At 54.0% G+C, this 19827-nt stretch overlaps 4 protein-coding genes across 4 annotated transcripts; 3 read left to right on the top strand and 1 right to left on the bottom strand.

Moving 5' to 3' along the window:
- Nucleotides 1-262: 262 nt before the first annotated feature.
- Nucleotides 263-3724, top strand: AB675_3287 (putative galactinol--sucrose galactosyltransferase 6; the record flags this gene model as incomplete). The annotated part of the gene is made up of 2 exons (XM_018143323.1): nucleotides 263-451; nucleotides 587-3724. The coding sequence occupies 2 exons, from the start codon at nucleotides 263-265 to the stop codon at nucleotides 3722-3724; spliced, it is 3327 nt and encodes a 1108-aa protein (XP_017999580.1).
- Nucleotides 3725-4303: 579 nt separating this feature from the next.
- On the bottom strand, nucleotides 4304-8200 carry AB675_3286 (uncharacterized protein; the record flags this gene model as incomplete). Its single annotated transcript, XM_018143322.1, has 3 exons — nucleotides 4304-4444; nucleotides 4492-7004; nucleotides 7117-8200. 3 exons carry the CDS (start codon nucleotides 8198-8200, stop codon nucleotides 4304-4306), a joined length of 3738 nt encoding a protein of 1245 aa, XP_017999533.1.
- A 593-nt stretch (nucleotides 8201-8793) lies between these two features.
- AB675_3285 (Diphthamide biosynthesis protein 4) lies at nucleotides 8794-9306 on the top strand (the record flags this gene model as incomplete). Its single annotated transcript, XM_018143321.1, has 1 exon — nucleotides 8794-9306. The coding sequence occupies one exon, from the start codon at nucleotides 8794-8796 to the stop codon at nucleotides 9304-9306; it is 513 nt and encodes a 170-aa protein (XP_017999666.1).
- A 4127-nt stretch (nucleotides 9307-13433) lies between these two features.
- On the top strand, nucleotides 13434-16148 carry AB675_3284 (uncharacterized protein; the record flags this gene model as incomplete). The annotated part of the gene is made up of 3 exons (XM_018143320.1): nucleotides 13434-13494; nucleotides 13563-13805; nucleotides 15964-16148. 3 exons carry the CDS (start codon nucleotides 13434-13436, stop codon nucleotides 16146-16148), a joined length of 489 nt encoding a protein of 162 aa, XP_017999618.1.
- Nucleotides 16149-19827: the final 3679 nt, after the last annotated feature.

Below are 19827 nucleotides of genomic sequence, written 5' to 3'. Positions count from 1 at the left end.
CTTGCGGAGACCTAATGCCTACTGGTTCATCTGCTCTCGCTAGGCTGCAAGTGTTTCCCAGCAAATCCGCAGCCGTTATCTTTGTTCGGTTTTACCTTCGGTCCCAAAGAATTGCTATACCCTGCACATTTGCTTGCACGCATCTCATTATTACCTATTCTCACCCAGCAACTTAGCCGCACAAGCCGCGGCGCGCAGCCACAATCCCAGCACATGGGGCGGCCTCTGACTGTGGCTTTATTTCTGACTTAACCGCCACAGCATGTCTGGCTCTCTTCTTCCTTCCGATTCTCCGTTACCTTCGACTGCCACTTCTGTGTCTCCTACGCCTGCACTGACGAAGCCCTCCCAGATCAAGTTCTATCGTCCGGCGCAGATGAGTCTCTTCGCCCACATTGCGACATATCCTCCACTGTCGCAGGTCTCGATTATTCCTCCCAGTCGCAAACAGGTAAATCTCACCAATCGTGCATTTGACAGAGAGCGCCACCGTCTCCAAATCATTACCCCACGATATCCAGAGCGCGCCCGGGCATGATTTTCCCCATATACGAGATTGTGTTGTGCAAAGCTGATAGACTCGCAGTTCAACTTTACAGTCATCTTAGAGTCGTCGACCTCATTTCCAGAGCGACCTTGGGAGGTCTCAATATGGTACGATCATGGCGCATATATCGGCAATAAGACCCCATGGAGGGCTCTGGATCTCCAACTGGTTGAACCGGGTCCATTCTACTTGAGCCACGACTCCAAGACAACAATCCGCCGATACTGCTTCTCCGGCAATCTCGACAGTCCATTCCCAGTCAGCGATCGCATACAACGCGGAAGACGAGTGCCTTTTACGGTTCGCTATCGCACAGACCCCGACTCAGAGTGGCAATGGGTGTTCCACAACTTCAACATAGCCGATGGTGAACTTATACTGCAGCCACCAGTCGATCCCAATGTAGTAGGAGTATCGCCAGTCGACCTGCAAGAAGGATGGTCAGCCCGAAAGCTCATCAGCGAAGCGCCAGATGCTCGTTTGTACTCGATCGAATCGTCCGACTCAATACCACCTGCTCCAGATGGAGAAGATGCCCAAACGCATCGTCGTGCGCTCGGTCGTGTGCTCAGTCTGCATCGATGGTTCGCTCTTGTACGGATATGGTCGCCGTGGCTAGGCCCAAGGCATGGCGACTCGAGCTTCCATCTCACAGAGCCGGCACTCCTCATATCATTTCTTCGATCAGATGGCATGCAGGTCGTGCTGCTTGCTATCAATGGCATTGACGACGCTCTGACGACGTTCTCTTCTGGCGACAATGGAGAGATCGTGGTAGACATGCGGAATGACACGACCAAAAATCGCAAATTCAAGATACTGGCCGGGTGCGCGTGGAAGTTTGACATCGCACTCGCTTCGGTCATATATGAGCTTCGAAAGCAAGCCAGGCACTCGCCTGCATGGCTGGAATCATTGTCGCAGATCCCGACGGAGATTTTAGATCAACACAAGGCACAGCAGGGGCAACGAAGACAGTCGCAAATTCGCGTCGACTCGCTATCGTCCGAATCCGAGTACGCCATAGTAACGACCGCTTATGAGCAGCACACTGTGTCGGAAGCCAAATCGGCCAAGGCACTCCGTCCAATCGACACTAAGACCAATGGTAGTGCCGCCACGCTGACAAGCGACATCATATCTGCAGAGCCAGAAACGCAACCACAGCCCCAATACCTCGCCTCATGGTACGACTCCCTGGCCTACTGCACCTGGAACGCCCTTGGCCAAGCCCTCTCTCCCTCCAAGATCCTATCCGCCCTCCAACTTCTCGCCAAAGCCAACATCAAAGTCTCAACCCTCATCATCGACGACAACTGGCAATCTCTGACCGGCACCCAAGGCACCACTTCACAATTCCAACGCGGCTGGACCCGCTTCGAAGCCAACTCAGAATTCTTCCGCGATGGCCTCGCCCACCTAATCAAAGACATACGCTCACAAAACCCCTGGATCAAAGACATCGCCGTCTGGCACGCCCTGATGGGCTACTGGGGCCTTATCGCACCCTCCACAGCCCAGTCACAATCCGAGATCGCCTCAACCTACCAGACCCAAATCGTGACCATCAACGAGAAATCACCTGCTCAAGGCCAAAAGACGGCCATTTCTCCGGAAGCAATCCACCAGCTCTACACCGACTTCTACACCTTCCTCTCTGCATCCGGCGTCACCGCTGTCAAAACAGACGTGCAATTCTACCTCGACGAGCTCACCTCCACTCCCGATCGCCGCTCCCTCACCCACCCCTACTTATCAGCTTGGACACAAGCCCACCTCCGCCATCTAAGTGGCAAAGCCATAAGCTGCATGTCCATGACGCCCCAGATCCTCTTCGGCCAGCTCCTCCCCGCCGTCGGCGTGCTCCCGCGTATCGTCCTGCGGACCTCCGATGACTTCTTCCCCAACGTCGAAACCTCCCACCCATGGCACGTCTTCTGCAACGCGCACAACAGTGTTCTCACGACCCATCTAAATGTGTTGGGGGATTGGGATATGTTCCAGACAAAGCTCCATGACGATACCATGGGAAATTGGTCAGGAATGCACGCCGCCGCGCGCGCCGTCTCCGGCGGGCCAATCTACATCACCGACGAGCCCGGCAGACACGACGTTGACCTAATCGACCAAATGACCGCGCGCTCTGTACGCCCCGACGAAGGCCGCGTCGTGCTCCGCCCCAGTACGCAGGGCAAGACAGTCGGCGTTTACGACCGGTACGAGGAGAAAGGCGTGCTCAAGATCGGAGTTTGGGATCGTGGCGCCGCGAGCGGGTTCGGCAAAGAACCCAAGCTTGGTACCGGTATTCTAGGCGTTTTCAATATGGCGGAGCACGAAATCAGTGTGCTGCTACCCGTGAGTAAATTTCCGGGGTTGGAGGTGGAGGACGAGGAAGGCCTGCAACGATCGAGTCGGAGGGGGAGCGAATACGACGTCGTCAGCCCTGGTTCTGCTTCCGGCCCCAGAAGTCCGGTGCGAGCACCGCCTTCGAGGAGTGGGAGTAGGCCTGGGAGTGGACCGAGCAGTGTGTTTGGTGACGCGCCTTCGGATCTTGAGGATGAGGATGATGAGTTGGCTGACTCGCCTACGGCTATTGCTGCGGCCAGGAACCGGAAGTGGGTGATTAAGAGCCATGTTACGGGGAAGATCACGCGGCCTGTTCGGCCCGGCGCTCCGCTCAAGAGTGACGAGTTGCTGTTGTGTAAGCTGCCGCCCAGGGGGTATGATGTCTGGACTGCGGTTCCTGTGCAGATTGTCGCTCTAGCGCCTCAGAACGGGGAGGAGCAGGAAATCGAGGTAGCGGTCATGGGTCTGTTAGGAAAGTTCACAGGCGCGTGCGCCATCACAGCATGCGACGTCAGCACCGCCGAATCTGGCAAGAGAGTGAGAGTCGGCGTCGGCCTAAAAGCGTTGGGTGTTCTGGGTATCTGGGTCAACCGCTCGTCTACTGGAGCAGAAAACGGAAACGATGGGAAGCATGAATGGCGGAAAGACAAAATGATGGTCATGATCCAGAATCGCGCTGTTCCGGAGGACTCTGTGAGCATTAGCGACGAGGGCATTGCGGCGGGAGAGGGAGCGAGAATCATCAAGGTTGATGTGGAAAAGGCATGGGATGCCATGAAGCTCGACGTTGGCTGGAGCAACGAGGTGAGGGTGGAAGTTCTCTTCGAGTAGATAGATCATTACGGATGGGGATTTGTGTAGAGCCCGCCTCGTGGGTGAAGACCGTTGAAACTACACACAGACGCCTGACGTTCCACTGATAGAAGTCACAAGCACGCGCAAGGCTTCTCTCCACGCGATGAGTCTCTACTTCTCGTTGCTTCCACGTTACAGCTGAGGCCACGCTGGCTGAAACTTCCGTTTGCTTTAACGTTACTCGTTGGCGATTCATCTGAGGAGTTTCATGGCTCAGTGAGGCCTTCGTCTTGATGGGTGCAGAAATATGGCTGACGGAAGCTGGTTGCGGCGAAATGTACGTATATATCAATTTTCTGTTGACTAGCGCCTCGCCACTTCAGACAACGTCCCTATGCAGGTACTTCGACACTCGGTGTCACCAGCCCTACTCCTCCAATGGCCTAAACGCAGCGTGCAGGGGCAGCCAACATGACGTGCCTCAGAACTGCAACAATCCCTCCGCTTTTGCACCCGCTCATCATCGCTGCAATGTGCCAAAAAACAATAACTCCGTGCCGGTTCCCAGATGTGCGCCCAACATCACGACCGACAAATGTATGCTGCTTCTCGCCCCTAAGCCTCAGTCTCAACCCCACCAGCCTTGTCATCATCATGATCAAAAACGTCCCCAGCCTTACTGACCCCCTGCTTCGCCTTACTAACCGCATAGTCCAGCTCCTCATTCCCTTCCACTGCATCAACCCCCTGTGTTTCCTATGCAGCTGTTTCCTGTGGTCTTTGTAGTCCCTCACCTGACTCACTACCCCTCTCTTCCCGTCCTGGCTGTCATTGGAGCCGATGAGTTTCTCGATTCTGTTGACGGGGTTTAGCTTGCTCATTTTCGATTTGGGGTCGGAGTCGGATTCGTCGGCGGAGGAGTCTTGGTTTGTGTGTGGCTTGAGCTTTTCCTTGGTTTGGGAATCCTGTTGGGAGAGTCCATCGACCGAGGAGTCGGATGAGCTGCCTTCACCGTCTGAATCGTCGGAAGAGTCGCGCTCCTCAGCAGCGACGTCGAGGCATTCCATCACGTTTTTGAGGTCTTGTTGGTTGCCCTTGTTGGCGTATTTCTTGTGGTACCCCGACAAGCCCTGCCAGAATTTGAGGTTCACTTCGAGCTCACCGATGGACTGGCCGTCGTAGTTGCAAGATGTGGTGGCGCGTTTGAGGGCGCCTTTTTCGGTTTTGTAGACTGGGATCTTGACGGTCTTGTCTTCGTCATCGGGTATCTCTTTCAGCCACAGGACGGCGAACTGTGGTGGGTCGCCTTTAGGCAGGTGGGATTTGCCGATGTGGATTATTAGGGGTGATGAATAGCGTTTCTTAACGGCAAGGAAGATCGACTTGCGGTCCTTTTTGGGCGTCCAGTGGTTGTTGTCGGACTGGTGGTACATTTTGCTCTGAGAGATGCTGGTGCTGAAGTAGAGCTTGGATTTGTCGACGTCGCCCCCGGAGGCTTTGATGGGTGATTTGATCTCCAAGGTGCCGTAGTTCCAGCCACGCATTTCCTTGGGCCATTGGAGCTCGACGCTGCGCCAGACCATGCTGATGCGGATGCGGCCGTAGCCCATGCCGCCGGCGAGCGGGTAGGAGGCGTTGACTTGGCTGCGTTCGCGGAAGATTTTGCTGAGGGGGAGATAGACCATACCCAGCAGGGCGTCGTTCTCGCGCTCACGGTCATCGCGGACAGAGACCATAACTTCGGTGTCGCGCCAGTCGCGGATGAAGCGTTCAGTTCCGGCGTTGAAGAAGGGTTTCGCGTTTTTGGGCTTTGTTCGTGTGCGGTAGACTTTTTGGTGGTTGATGATGATGGTGGCGTAGCTGGAGGGAAGGTCGGCTGCCTGTTCGGCTTGGTCTTCGGAATCGCCGTCTTTGTCGTCGCCTTTTTGCAGTTGTTGGACTTCAAGGCCTGTGATGTTGTGGATTTGAATGCTGAATATGCCGGATGGGTAGTCGTTGGGCGGAGGCGAACCGGTCAGGAGCTCATCCTGGAGTTCCTTGAAGTCTTGGGCCTGCTGTTGCTTAATTTCCTTCTCATGGGACTTTGCTTCGCGCATCTTTCGTTCGGCGCTTTCACGGGCACGATGCTCGACATCTTCCGGTGTCTTGAGATCTTCCTCGGCGTTCTGGCGCTCGAGCTGGTCCTGAGTGATCTTCTTCTTGGCGAAGTAGCCGACGCTCCAGGTCAAGGTGCCAGGCATTTCCTCGGTAGCGTCTTCGCCCATGAGTCCGTCTTCTCTATCGCACATCTTATTTCTGGTTTCCTCACTGTGCATGAGGTCTTCCAGATCGACTTCGACTCTGCCAAGGTCATCGTCTGCTGTATACTTATCCGAGTCCCAGAGCTGAATGCGCAGCTTCTCGCCGGCATTGATCTCTTCTGGCGAGACCAAAATATTTGCATACTCGTCCCAATCCGGTTTCTGGTCATCGATGATGACGCGAGTAGAAGCTGCCGGCTTGCCGAACTTGCCCCATGACACTGTCGCGTAGGTGTCACTTGATCCTGACATAGGCCCAATGCCGGCATCGCCTTCTTTGTAGCCTCGTGCGCGTTTGATCTGGATGATCATGACGCCCTTGCTGATGGTGTCCTTCTTGAAGTCATCCCCAATAAGCATGTCCTTCAGATCCAGAGTCAGGGACTTTGGTGCCACGTATTCTGACAAAGCCGCATCAATACTGGACTGTACGAAGCCGGAGATCAATGGCACGTCCATGATGTTCAGAGCGTGCTTGGATATTGGTATACAGCTGACATCGACTTTCGGTTGTCCCAGGAAGGTCAGCGTACAAAGACTGAAGAATGGTGGATCTGGAGTCAACTGTAGTCGAAGTCGCATTTTGCCAATTGCGCCTTTTGTTTCGACCCAGACAGGTACGGCTATGCCACCAGGCAGGTAGAACTTGAGATAGAGATGGGCGTTTTTGGCTTTGGCCTTCAGCGACTTTCCGGAAGATCGAGCGCGGTATGCAAACGCAAGCTCCATGTTGACAAAATCGCCCTGCTCTGCTTCAAGACCTTCCTGCAGATCCTGGTCGCCATCGTCATCCTTGTTCTTCTCCTGTTCGTTCTCGCCCGGAACGTCCCGATCATTGCCTTTACTCGAATCCGGTGAAGTGAGCTTGCCGTCCGAGTCAACGGACTGGCTTGCTGCACCTGTTGGCAACCAACGAATGCCGAGTATGCGAATCGATTCACTTCCCTGACCAAGATCATCGACACTCACCATCCTAACGAGGGAGGGAAGCGATTGCTGCATGACGTCCTCCAGCACTGTGGCAAGTCAGTACCTGCACACATGCACTGAGCTCGTGACGGTCAAGACATGAGGTAGCTGGTCAGGGTACTATTGGATGGATGACAAGGAGCAGGAGCTTTGACTTACTATCAGCGAGTGATGTGAACAGATCAGGATTGATCAGCGGCCAGACAGACGTGAGGAGGCTGTTCATCCAAGCCACGGACTCTGGAATGATGGCCTCTTCCTCATGCGACTGCTGCTCACGATCCCTTGCGGAATCCCATACTTCATCCTCCCACAAATCTTCAACTTTCTTGCCGATCCAATTCTGCACAAACTGGACAGCCGCAAAGCTGCCAGCAGCTGTGAGCAATGACGCAATGAGGAGCGGTGACCGCCAGTATGATTCAGAATTTCCGACCAGATGGCCTGCAGCGACAGCTATTACAGCGCTTGCGGCGACCAGCCCTAGCCCAACAGTAAACCCTAGGCGATGAACACTAGTAAGCTCACGCTTTACATCTTCGAACGACGGAGGTGGGAAAAGCTTCTGAGTGCCATCATGAACGCGTTGTGTTTCGTCTTCCTCATCGTCAAGCTGATCTTGATCTTTGCTGGCCGCACTTAACCCCGTCGCCGTCCTTGGCGTCGAGCCAAATGCAGGGTAGTTTTCCTTGGTCCGCTTCAGATCCTTGGGCGTAGAATCGTAGATGATGACGGGTAGATGCGTAACAGGGTCTGTGACCTCTCTCCCGCCGTCTGTTCGTTTGTTCTTTTTCATGGCTTTCCTCTTCTTCCGAGGGTCAGTCTCGCTCGCAGCATTCTCTGTAGCCGACTGCTTGTCCTTCTGCTTGCCCTGTTTCTTCTCCTTGGCCTTCGAAGGGTCTTCGTTGGCCTGATCTGGTTCATGGGGCTGCGGTCGGCCATACTGATGGCCGTTCTGCTTCCTCTCGTCGTTGTGAGACGATGATGGAAGATTTCTGTTCGCACTTGGGTATGGGTCTTCATCGCCTTTGCCGTCGTCGCCTGTTAGGATGCCTTTGGCGGTGTCGTATGCTCTTCGCACTTTGTCCCCCGTGGCCTCCTCATCTCGTTCGACGGTCGAGGCCTCCTGCCTATGCTGTTGCTCCTCTTTGTATTTCTTCACCGTCGGTACTGGGTGCTTGGATGTGAACGGCTGGCCATAGCGCTTTCGACTTTCGTCCTCATCAATGTTGCTACCTGGCATGGTGCTGCGGGGTTGTGCCGTGGTCGTGTGAGACTGCAGTCAACGAGGACGCTTCATGAGGATAGTTCAGGTAGGTTAGGTTTTGGATGACACGAGCACGACTGTGGGGATCAAGCATTAGCAATAGCACCAGATCAAGGCACTGTCGAATGATCGACCACGATCGCGAAGGCCACCACGGTAGTAGTCAAGCAGGATTGCACCTTCCAAGACTCCGCAACACGCGGCACCTGGGATGACGTCGGTTCATAAAGGCCATCATTCGGCAATTGACACATTCTTTGAGACCGTTCATCGCAACGACGGGTCTTTCTGTACAGTAACGTGGCGGGACTGTACGAGACAGCAGATGTTGTGGTCGGCAAGATGACCAAGAAGCCATGGCGTTGCCGGCTTGATAAGAAACGCGTCGACACCTGCAGCTGGCTGAGCTCCGCCTCGACCAAGAAGCTGAGGCCCCAAAATGATCGCCCGGACACAATGTCCGGTGTAACGGAATAAAAGTTCCGCCCACACTGGCATTGAAGCATCTACGTTTCTCCTCTACGCCATCAAGACTCATCAGAGGCGGTCGCAGATAGCACAATGACTCGATGTCGGACTCGCAGACGCATTATGAGCTCCTTGGACTCTCGGCCGGCTCCGACATTACGCCCAAAGACGTGAAAGAGGCATATCATCAAGCTCTTCTCAGATATCATCCAGACAAAGTGCACCGATCAGCCTCGTTGTCCTTGTCCACAGCAGATGCCAAATACGTGCCCACGATCGACAGGATCGTTGAAGCATACAACACGCTACTCGATCCCAGCTTGCGGAAGGCATACGATGCTTCTCTGAGATCATCAGTGAAAAGTGTTGCTCATCACGGGATCGAGCTCTTCGATTTGGAGGACTTCGAACATCACGAGAATGCTGACGGCGACCGCTGGACGAAGTCATGCCGTTGTGGCAGTCCCGTAGCGTATGTTCTGAGCGAGGAGGATCTCGAGCAAGTCGTTAAGGAGCAACCAACTCAGCCAGATGGTCTGCAAGAAATTCTTCTGGGATGCCGAGGATGTAGCCTCTTCGTCCGTGTGACCTTTGCGACCGCGGAAACAGGATGAGTCATCATACCGTCAAATCATGACGACGTCTATAAGACCACTGGGTCATGCCCCATCACGTATTCAGCCGTGCAGCGAGCACGATCGAATCTCTGCCAGCACGCCCAGACCTCTTCGACATACAGTGTCATCAGCGACAATCAGATCTATCGATGTGTCATCGAAGCGGTCAATGTATATTATGAGCTGCAGGTCGGAGGTTGCACCGCAGCTCGGGAGACCTCTGCGACGTTTTGTATAAGACTGTGAAAGATCCTATGTTGGATTGGAGCGCCACTTCGCACAAGTGCAAACTCGATGGTTTGTCTTGTGGAAGGCTCACATGGGCAGCACTGCCACAACCATCGGCGTTGTCTGAGGTTCGGAGGGTCCATAGGCATCTTCCGCGGCGCTGAAGGGCAGAGCAACACTTAGACTCCGCTCACCTATGGCGCTCGATCGAGTGCTCTCGAGCATTTGCCGGTGTTTTTTGTAGAACACGCTTCTGTTCACCGATCGAGCGAGACTTAATCCACCATGGCGGAACTGTCAGTTACTCACGACGACCGTGGACGCGTGGATGCTACGAACACCGCATCAGGCCAAAAGATAACAACAACGGCTGGGAATGCAGCCGACCTCGCAGGGATTCGTTTGCTCAAGATCGAGAAACCACGATCATGCTGTCTACGAGGGTACCATCGGTGTGTCTGGACTTGTCACGACAGCACACCAGACCCTGCATCTCTTCTCTTCTTTCACACTCTCCGTGTGACTAGACTTCAAGATGAGTCAGTCCGTGAATTGAGCTCGAGCACTGTCAGCAGCACTCAACCATTCTTCTTGCTCGACGCGAATTGAAAATATATCTGTGCAGATATGTACAGAATTTCGCTCCACTGTCACAATTCTTCAAGCATGCCGATCTGTGCATCATCTCGACGACTTTCGTGCGATTGCACGCTCCGCTCCACACCACTTCCGTCTGGAGGGTAACGCGACATGACCAAGAAACCCAGTCAGGCCCTGTCCTTAAGCAGTGGGAGAGCAAGTCTATAATGCTGCTACTGGGCAGCTCTTGACCAATTCCAGCGTGCTTTGTTACATTCATCCGTCGCAATTATACACGGAATCGCTCGCTCGCTCTGGCAGACCAAACCGCATGTGAAGAATTCAGCTTCCTTCATCGGTATCTCTTCTACCGCAAATGTCACTGCGCTGCAAGTTTGACCGAGTTGTCGGTCGACGAACACTCCTGGACTTTTCCATCTTCGGTATCAATTGCCCTGCCGCAAGCACAGTTGACAATTCCACACGAGCGAACGCCCTTTCTATCAAAGCTTGCCAGTCACCTCTCGCATCGACCGTCACCACGCGCATGCTACAATGCTCAAGCTCTTGCACAGCCATTCTTTCCGTCGAACTCTGCGTCAAGCTAACCCTCAGCACAGCCTTTGCTGGGTCTCGACCACCAGCACTCAATCCCAGTCCTTTGTTCTTCGACCCCTCCTCCCATTCTGTTTACAATCGTCACCGCATGTCCCACCTTTCAGAAGTCCCGCTGCCCTTTCCTTCTGCTTCCGCGTCACTTTCCTTTGTTCGCAGCACTGCAACCCGAGATCCAGGCCGATCTTTCAGGGTCCTCGATCGTGAAGATGCCAGGCAGCAGCGTTTTTGCTTCACCGGCGACGACCCTCGACCGTCTGGCATGGTGGGGCATAGAAGCATATATGCGTGGCTTGCCCCCAGTCCATCGACAGGTCCCCCATCCATCGTTCATCCATGTCTTGGCATCTTATGGAGTCAGGCACATCAAAGCATCATAAGTCATCAATGGTCTTGATGTGTTGTCATGTCTGCTTTCGTTCATGAGCTTTTGTACGCCTGGCTTGGCTATTGACTTGATGATTTGTGTTATATATATCATACCTTACCAGGGCTCTCGGACCCTTTGCGGACATCCGCCCCTTTTGTCGTTCAGCGACACGGCGTTCTGGCCGTCAACGTCTTTGCACGGCGCTCTGCCTCTCCTGGCCTCTGACATCTTGGACGACAACACCAATCGTCACGGCCCCTTACCGAGGCTTCTCATCCGTCAGCAACCTTACCTGCATGAAACATTGCTGGTACGTATACTCGCCGAATGTGAGTGATACCAATTCGACCAAGTCTCTCGACCGATCTGGTACTGATGGGATTACCGAAGCACCTGCTCATATTGCCACAAACTCGAACCTGTCCACGAGCACGGCCAGGTCGTCTTTCTCAATACGGTCTCTGCACTTGGTATGGGTTGCACGAACTCCAGACCTACCATCCGGGCCGGGCCTCTCTGCGCCATGGCCTGGTGTCTTGAGACACCGATTTATCAGACACGGACGGGTCCGCCGGCCTGCCGAGCTGCTGCTTGCCGATTGGAAGCGGCCACGGGGCGTGGCCTTTCGACTTTACAACCTGTCTCTACTCGGTTCTCCGCTTCGGGCTTGCGATTATGGAACGAATCCTACAACACGGAGGTGCTTACTGCAACCGTTGTTTCTTCCTGTGACAAGTTCGCATGTGCTACACGGGCTCTCTCTGCGCTTCGGTTCCGATCTCTCCGCAGCTTGTCCGAGGTAGAAGAAGCTCGCACGGCGCCTGCTGTGGTGGGTTTTACTCTTGTTCACGGGCCCTCATCATCGTTGAAAGAGACACGAAAAGCTGGTTTTAGTCCAGCATTGCACGACTATCTGGCGTTCCGTTCCAAAGCAATTCCCAACATGCACATTGGGGCCGTTCCCTGGCTGTGCTCGCCGTACTGACGCCGTTTGGCGCTGGCCATTTGGTCAGTCCGCCATACGCCGGCGTCTCTTTTCGCATCTCTGGCGCAGCCGATCGTACATCGCTTGCACTACCTGCTAGACGAGTTGTGCCATGTGGTCACGACGGAGACTGCGTGTGCTTCAGGTTCGAAATTCCCTCGCCTACGTCCTGCCTCTGACCAGTGGCGCTAAGAGGAGCAGCCAGAGTATAGTACTGGCCAAGGCCGTAATTGGCACATTACTTGGGGCCAAAGATGAAAGGACTCTTCACGCCCGCGATAAGACACACAACACGTGAGTTCTTCCGGCTGTGTATGCAGAAAATGACCAGCGACACGACTGAGGAGTATTATGTGCAAGCTCAAGCCAGATCTGGCGCAACTTAGTCACTGACCAGAATGGACGTTGTCGCCCACGAGAGTCTCTGCTCTCACTGGTCTCTTAATGCAGGCATTGTTGGATTTACATGAAGAGCGATACGCTAGGATTGAACGCTCGGTGTGAAGGGAAGAGCATTGCTTGCTTGGGACATCGCCGGTATCATCACCGTCGTAGCCACTGATCTGGCCCACATCTGGCACGAGAACAGCGACATTACTGAGTGCTTGAACGCCCTGACCGCCTGGGAGGTTGCCGACAATGCGACAAGCTCAACCAAGCTTCACGGCGACAAGACTTCCATGTTCCGTACGAGAAGTTACCAGGCCTCGCTGACGGAGCAGTCCTAATTCCGTTGAATCTATCGACGTGTGGTTGCGGTGCATCCATACACTAGAACATCTCAACAAACACCCGCAGCCATCCCATAACAAGGACTCGTGTGTCGGACACCTTGGATTTTTCGATCCAAACCACTTATCTGATATCAGCAGAATCCCGGAATCATGACAGAATACCAGACATGCGTCTACGGCACAAACACCGTGTCGAGGAAGGTACGGCGTCTGGATACCCAGGATAATTCGGTGTTCGACTCTACGAATCAGGGTTGCCAGGAAAGGACGGAGCCAGGAGGTGTACGCTCAAAGCAACTAGAGGCATCAGCGTGGGTTGCCACTCAGATAGCCGAGTCAGATAAGACCTGGTAATCAGGTCTTGCGAGCCAAAATATGGTTCTCCGTAATCCGACGATGACGGCAGCCAGAGTGTGTACGGACTGCAAGGAGAAGCCAAGATACGCGCTGCTGTGTTCCCAGTGAAGAGACATCAATTCCGACGGTCTCTATTCTTGCTGGTTTGGAAATGAAGAGATTGCCGGACTCCGGCAGGCGACACTTGTCGGAGCTGGACACACGCTTTCCAAGGTAGGGTCCGGTCGTCAAGAAGTTCGCACCGTGGAAATGCAACATGCTCGGTGCTTCCTCCGACTGGCGGCGTGTAGTGGACAGTGCCGGCGGCAAGGATGTCCGTGAGGACGAAGGCGGCGATTCAAATACCGCTAAAGATCACGCTGCGGTCTTGCTTTGTCGACACCAGAACTGCAAGCTGTTGATGGGAGCTACCACCTTGCGGCCAACTACGGAGACGACCGGGCCCATATAGAAGTGGCACTTGCGGAGGTCTGCGCGTTCTATGCAAAAGGCTCTCAAAAAGGATCATATCCTGCTATCAAGATCCTGGTGTTCACGATGACTCAAAGAAGGCTACCGGCATGGAATCCGACGCTGAAGAATCATTTGCAGTTCCCGACCATCGCCGACATCATTGGCGCCAGCGTTAGTCCGCCCACAGCTGTGTGCTTCAGACTATTGGTGTCTGGAGAATGTACACGGCAATACCACCTGGCTCTGGCTACCTCGGACCGAGATCGCACAATGGCTGACGGGTGGTGTTGAGTCCGAGGGCGGCACGCAGTCGAGAGTGATATGTTGTCAACATCATCCACCTACGGGTTGTCAGCAACAGTACTCATGCTGAGGAACAATCGTGGCTAGCGTCGTATGAGTGGCAGTGGCGACACTGAACGACACCGAAAGAGCACATGCTTATGCTGTCGGCAATTTCTCAGATTTTGGATGATGGGATTTCGTCTTATCGCTGGTGAAACTGCAGGGTTGAGTGAGCGGCATTGTGGACGCTGATTCAAAAGTGTACCATGACACGAGGTGAGGGAAAGTCTGTGCATTCAATGGCTGGAATCGCACACGTTGCGCTTTGGTCGGAAGTGCAAAGTTCCGAGTATGGCAGACAAGATCGTACAGCAGTCCACACGTTGATCTCTCTTGTGCTGGAACTGCAGGTGCAGCTCACTTTGCTGGACGACTCGGTGTGATGGATCTCACAGAAATTGGCCAGACAAGCACGGAAGGAGCCAAATGCGTCGTGGGGCCTATGTGGTTCCGCACGAGACCGATACAATCTAGACGTGGATGAGGAGTGGACAAGCCTCGTGACGACTGCAAAGTTATCTCAGGTTTGGCTGACGAGTGGCCTTGACCATACAGAAACGCGCACGCCCACCTCTGGTCGCTTGTGAAAGTCAAGGACTCGCCATCTACACACTCTTTCTGACCCGGTACGAGTCGAGCGGTCAAAGTCTCGTTCAGCAGCTGACTGAGTTGACTACAACATGTTGCAACACTTCGATATCTGCGTCTCGCTCTCCCAAAGTGCTCTGCGATTACACGGTCTCAGCGTTGTCCCATCATACTCATGCCAGAGTATCACGAGGGTCGTGTGTCGGTCGCGAAGCCAAAGGCCAAGGCATGGAAGGGCAAGTCTTGGACGGGTGTGGCTGGGCAATGGTATGATTCTAAGAAGACAGCTGGCCAGGTCAAAATTACCCTGGAATGTGACACAATGCACTGCAAACCGGATCCCCGCTTCAGAATCAAGTTCTTCCGTGAGCCGTACGGCAACTTCTCCGCTGGAGGACGATACGCCAGGAGCGTTTGACGCACGCTGACGGGGATCAGGAGTATAAGGCGGTCACGCCGCTTGGGCTAGGCTTCGAATGTAGCCACGAGCCTCCGGGTTCGAAGGCGACGACGCAGTGGCTGCGCTGACTGTGACATTATTTACGCCTTTGTCAGCACACAACGGCTAATGCCTGACGGTGCTGAGCAAAAGATCCGCACTCGAGGGAACGATGTCGATTCTGGCACGGCTCTTAACGGCAGCCACCCCTAATTACACCGGGATACGAACCTTGCCCAGACTTTGCCCTCATGCGCATTGTAAAATGTGTGTGAATCCTGAATCCATCGCCTACACAAGTGATGCAATCCTGAGAGGAATCATGATGGAAAGTGCAGTCAACTTAACGGTTGGCTGTACTGCCTCCAGAGATACAGGCGACGACAGCCAAGATTCACCGTCATGATCCACGGCTGACTTCAGACACCCTCGGTGTCCCTTCGTATGGGTTAGCGGCAATGTCGAGATGCCCTTCGCCGCCATTCTTCGCTATCCTACGCGACACACTCGTCGTCTTCACCACGGGTTCGCTTCCGATGAGTGCAATTCCTGCGCCCTGACGCACATCAGCAGCGGTTCCCACTTTCTTTCTCCGCCTGTGGTAAAGGATGCTATGATGGACAACATCATCAGCAAGTACAAGTTTCCATAGCCCGAGGGCTCGAGATGATGTGTTTCCCATTGGGCAGTAAGGGCAACATTATGCTAAAATTCAACCATTATGATGCATGCCGCAGTCAATGCACTGAAGCATATGCATGTGACGCGGATGTCGCTCGACTTACTGGCTGATCACGAGAAAATCTACCAGCTTTCGGTCCTCAAATCGTCTCGTGTATACGAATGGTCACGGTGCTTGTGAGCAAACCTCTTGGCGGGCACGATCCCCAGAATAGAAACACGAGCAGATCTTGACCCAACATATTGACGCGCTACGACGTCCCCCTCTTTGTCCTTCCAGTTCGCTCACGTCGCCCAACTTTTCTGGAGACCGTCAAGCCTCCCACGATCAGCACCACACCCGCCATCAACATTGACATCGAAATCACCGCTATTGACACGACCATCACATCCACTGACCTCGACGTCTCTGCCATCGACACGACCGCCCACCCCATCGACTTCGACTTCTCCAGCAATACCTGAGCGATCAGGACAGCTATCACAGATGCAGAGAGGCTGTGCCTTTGGGTCGAACTTGACGGCGATCAGGCGTCCCGAGGGCTTGCGAAGACGCTCACCTACCAGTGCTCGTTGATTACAAAATGCTCCGTACAGAAGCGCTTTCGTCATAAGCGCAACGACTCCCACCGTGCGAGGAGATTCTTATGGAGCTGTCTGGGCACAACTTGCCCACATAAACGCAGTATCTCACCTACCGCTGTGGATCCATCCATGGGCATCGAGTCTCTCTAGGCCCGTGCAACCGATGTGCTAGCACTCATGCCGAAGTTAAAGCAAGATGTCCTCGGAGATCCACATCTGATCGAGCCGCGGTCTATCGCTGACACATCAAGCCTACCAACAAGGCGGTCTCGTGGAAGCACTTTGAGGCTGCCATGAGTTCGTTGAAGTACGAAGCTATCGTGAACGGTGAAACGAGCAGCAAGGTAAATGTATAGCTGACGGTAGTTTGATGATGTGCTATCGAGGAGCTCAGTACCACGTCGATTTGTCTTTTGTACGAGGATGAGCGCCCTCATAATCTGTACGACAAAGCTTTTCGGGAAGTTCTCGACGGCCGTTTCCCCCCGGCCTTAGTGCAATGACGCTATGCTATACACCTGAAGCGCCGCAACGATGGGCTACAAGTAGTGAGCTGTGCAGGCCTTCGTCGCTTCGGGGCGAGAGCGAGAACTGCCACATACCGGATTCAAGAATACGCTCGTTGAGAGATTCGAGTTGAGCAGACAGTATGTCCCACGCCGCATGGCATTTCTGGACCGACCGACGCAATGCTAGCTTTTAGTCCAGCATAATTAAGGTCAAGCTGCCGTACGAGCGGCGCTGCTGTCTCGGTTCGCTTTCCCTTGATGGCGCCTTCATCAGCACCAATGAGAGTGTACTGGGGGCAGCAACATATGCACAACGCTTCACGGAACGAATCTGCATATGTTTCTCTATCTACGTTGCGTGGGCTAGTTGTCATAGCTAGTGCTGTCCTGCGCCTCGAGGGCATAGGCATCATCATGTTCTGGGCCTTACCACAGGCAAGTCCATCCGCGACCACAACCTCGCTGCCTTGTCTCGTGGGATGACAGTTCCATCGGTCGGAGAGCGCGTGCAGACACTCGCCGCTCCGCGACAGCATCACTGGTGGGGCTCATTTCCAACACTCTTACTGGCGCTCAAACTGAGTGCCGGAACGAACGAGCTGTCTGCGCGGCGGGGCCATTTAAACAGTGCACGGACTTCGCATGGTGATCCCAGTGGCGTTGCAACGCTTCCCCGCCATCATCGTGCCCCGGGAGCGAGCAGGTATGAAACCACCACGAGGCCGATTTCGATGTTGGGGTACCAGCTAGCATACTTACTTGTTTACCGTATGAGTGAGTAGCAAATCTAGCCCTCGATGCTGGTCGAAATGATGAGGAAGCAAACCGGCCTTCCGCTCTTCCCCTGGCGACTATCAGCCTGATGGCCGCACACGAGAGGTCAGCAGACTTGGCGACCTTGGAACGGATTCTCCCGGCGATCGGCTCCCGTGGCAATCTCCGAATCGTTGTGGCGATCTCTACCGTAGCTGCTGATACTATACGGTGCATGGATTGCAAAGACAAAGCTGGAACCCGAGAAGAGAATCACTCGAAGATAACGCACATCTATTGGAACCGGAACGATGGCATTATAAGGTCATATCATCCGTTGCAGAGGGGTGAAATGCTCTTCAACGCTATGGCGCAGAGAAAGGTTCCTACACGCAGTCACGGCGAAGGGATGTTGGGACCCCTTTTGATGAACAGACTTATCGGTCTGTCGCTCGGCTTGGCGCAAAGGACACGAGCCAGGCAGAGGTATTTTTGTCGAGAGCTGGTAGCAGCTTCCCAGGTCAATACTAACGATTGAGGCCATGTACACATTGGTCCAACGTTTGTACACCAAGCCCGCATGCAGGGCATTGAGAACTCTTGCTCAGATACAACAAGACGAAACGCAATCTTGGAGAATGATGTCACTCTTATCATGTGATCCGGGTGTATTGATTGGAAACCTTCCTGGAGAAAGACATCTTACTTAGCAAGTCGGCAATCAACGTAGAGTCGATCTCCTCAACACGGAGACATGGCTGGGTCTTCGGGCCCGTTCGGCAAAACAATCTGAGGAGAGGTATAGGAGCTTGTCAATGTCGAGCTTCTTCCTGTTGCTGGACTTCAAGCACCACCTTCAAAGTCCTTACGGGCCAGGAACTTCCTCAGACACGACCTTTGACGAGGACAGATCCCTATGCCCTCAAAGCTGGGTCTGTTCTCGCGAGCTCATCTCCAGCCGCAGACGATGCTCCTGCCCCAGAGAAGTCCACACACTGTGAAGCACCGACTCCGGTCTGGGCTTGTATCACGTACACGACACCACTATGACCGACGGAACGCACGACATAGCGGCTCAAGCTTTCTTTCTCAGCGACGTCTACTGCCCTAGACCTTTTATAGCTCTCATGGAATTTGATGTGTCGGAGGAGCGACGACACCCGACGATCATGTGCACATCCGCACTTGAAGCAAGTATCCTGCCAGAAGGCTCAGTCCCACGGCGAATGCGAACGGACCGCTTGGAGACCTCGTCCAACAGCTGGGAGCTCTCCCCAAGATATACCTCTGAGGACCGGTTGGACGGGTCCCAACACCTGTTCGAAGGAATAATTCAGACCAAGCAGTCTATATCGAATACCCAGATCAGGGCACTTCGCGAAGCTGGACGAAGAGAAGCCTATCGGGAGTGACACACCCAGCAAAAGATTGCAGTATATCGCAGCTACTGGCCTTTACCAGCCAGTCATGGCTTACGCACATCGCTATGGCGCGGGCAATGACCTTTCAAGAATAACGTTCGTTCGTAGACGCGGCAGAAGTGAGTGGTATTCTTCAGCTCACCCTCCGCTCAGCTGCGGAAGTCGTAAAGCAAGGAGTCTTCTGCAACAAGTACCCTACCGTAAGACCGCGTCGCCGACGCCGAGGCAAGCAGAAACGGTGCATATGTCAACTATTTGGCTTACGAGGCCGTTGCCGAGCTCGTAGTCGGAACTTGTATGACTAAGAAGATACGGAATGGTCCATTGAATAGCTACAGGGTGGTGTACGCGACTTGCTGTGGCAGCGAAGTCGCAGCAAACTCCCTCTACACGCCGCTTCTCTCGCTACGACGCCATCAGTGCGAGAGGTGTCTCTGTACTCCCGGACGAGGTATATGATATGCATGATAACATATATGCACGCTTATGAATGGACAAGGCGTAGCTCTGCTAGGTGCCAAAGTCTGCACTGGACATGGGACTTGTTTCTTGGGATTTCACGGCGTCTCCTGTGCTGCAGGATTATGCGAGCAGTGATCTCGCCGTTGACATAGGTCTGAGTATGGGGCATCTTACCTATGGCACAGAAGCCAATGCATCAAACTGCATCTCAGACTTGTACCCATGCTCACCCCTGAAAATAGCTAAGACGATTTAGAAAATGCTCGGGCGGGTCTCGCCACAGCATGGGAGACTGTGTTCCTTTGCGTTTACCTCGGTGCCGAGATTGCAGCGCTGGCATTGAAGCGATCCTCAATGCCACATCTCACAGTGTCCTCGAGTCGAAGATACAACACTCCCACGGCGGCTTTGCGC

The sequence above is a fragment of the Cyphellophora attinorum genome (assembly GCF_001299255.1).
Source record: "Cyphellophora attinorum strain CBS 131958 chromosome Unknown Contig14, whole genome shotgun sequence".
Classification (NCBI taxonomy): domain Eukaryota; kingdom Fungi; phylum Ascomycota; class Eurotiomycetes; order Chaetothyriales; family Cyphellophoraceae; genus Cyphellophora; species Cyphellophora attinorum.
Note: the sequence above shows the minus strand (reverse complement) of the source record. Positions and strands in the feature narration are given on the sequence as shown.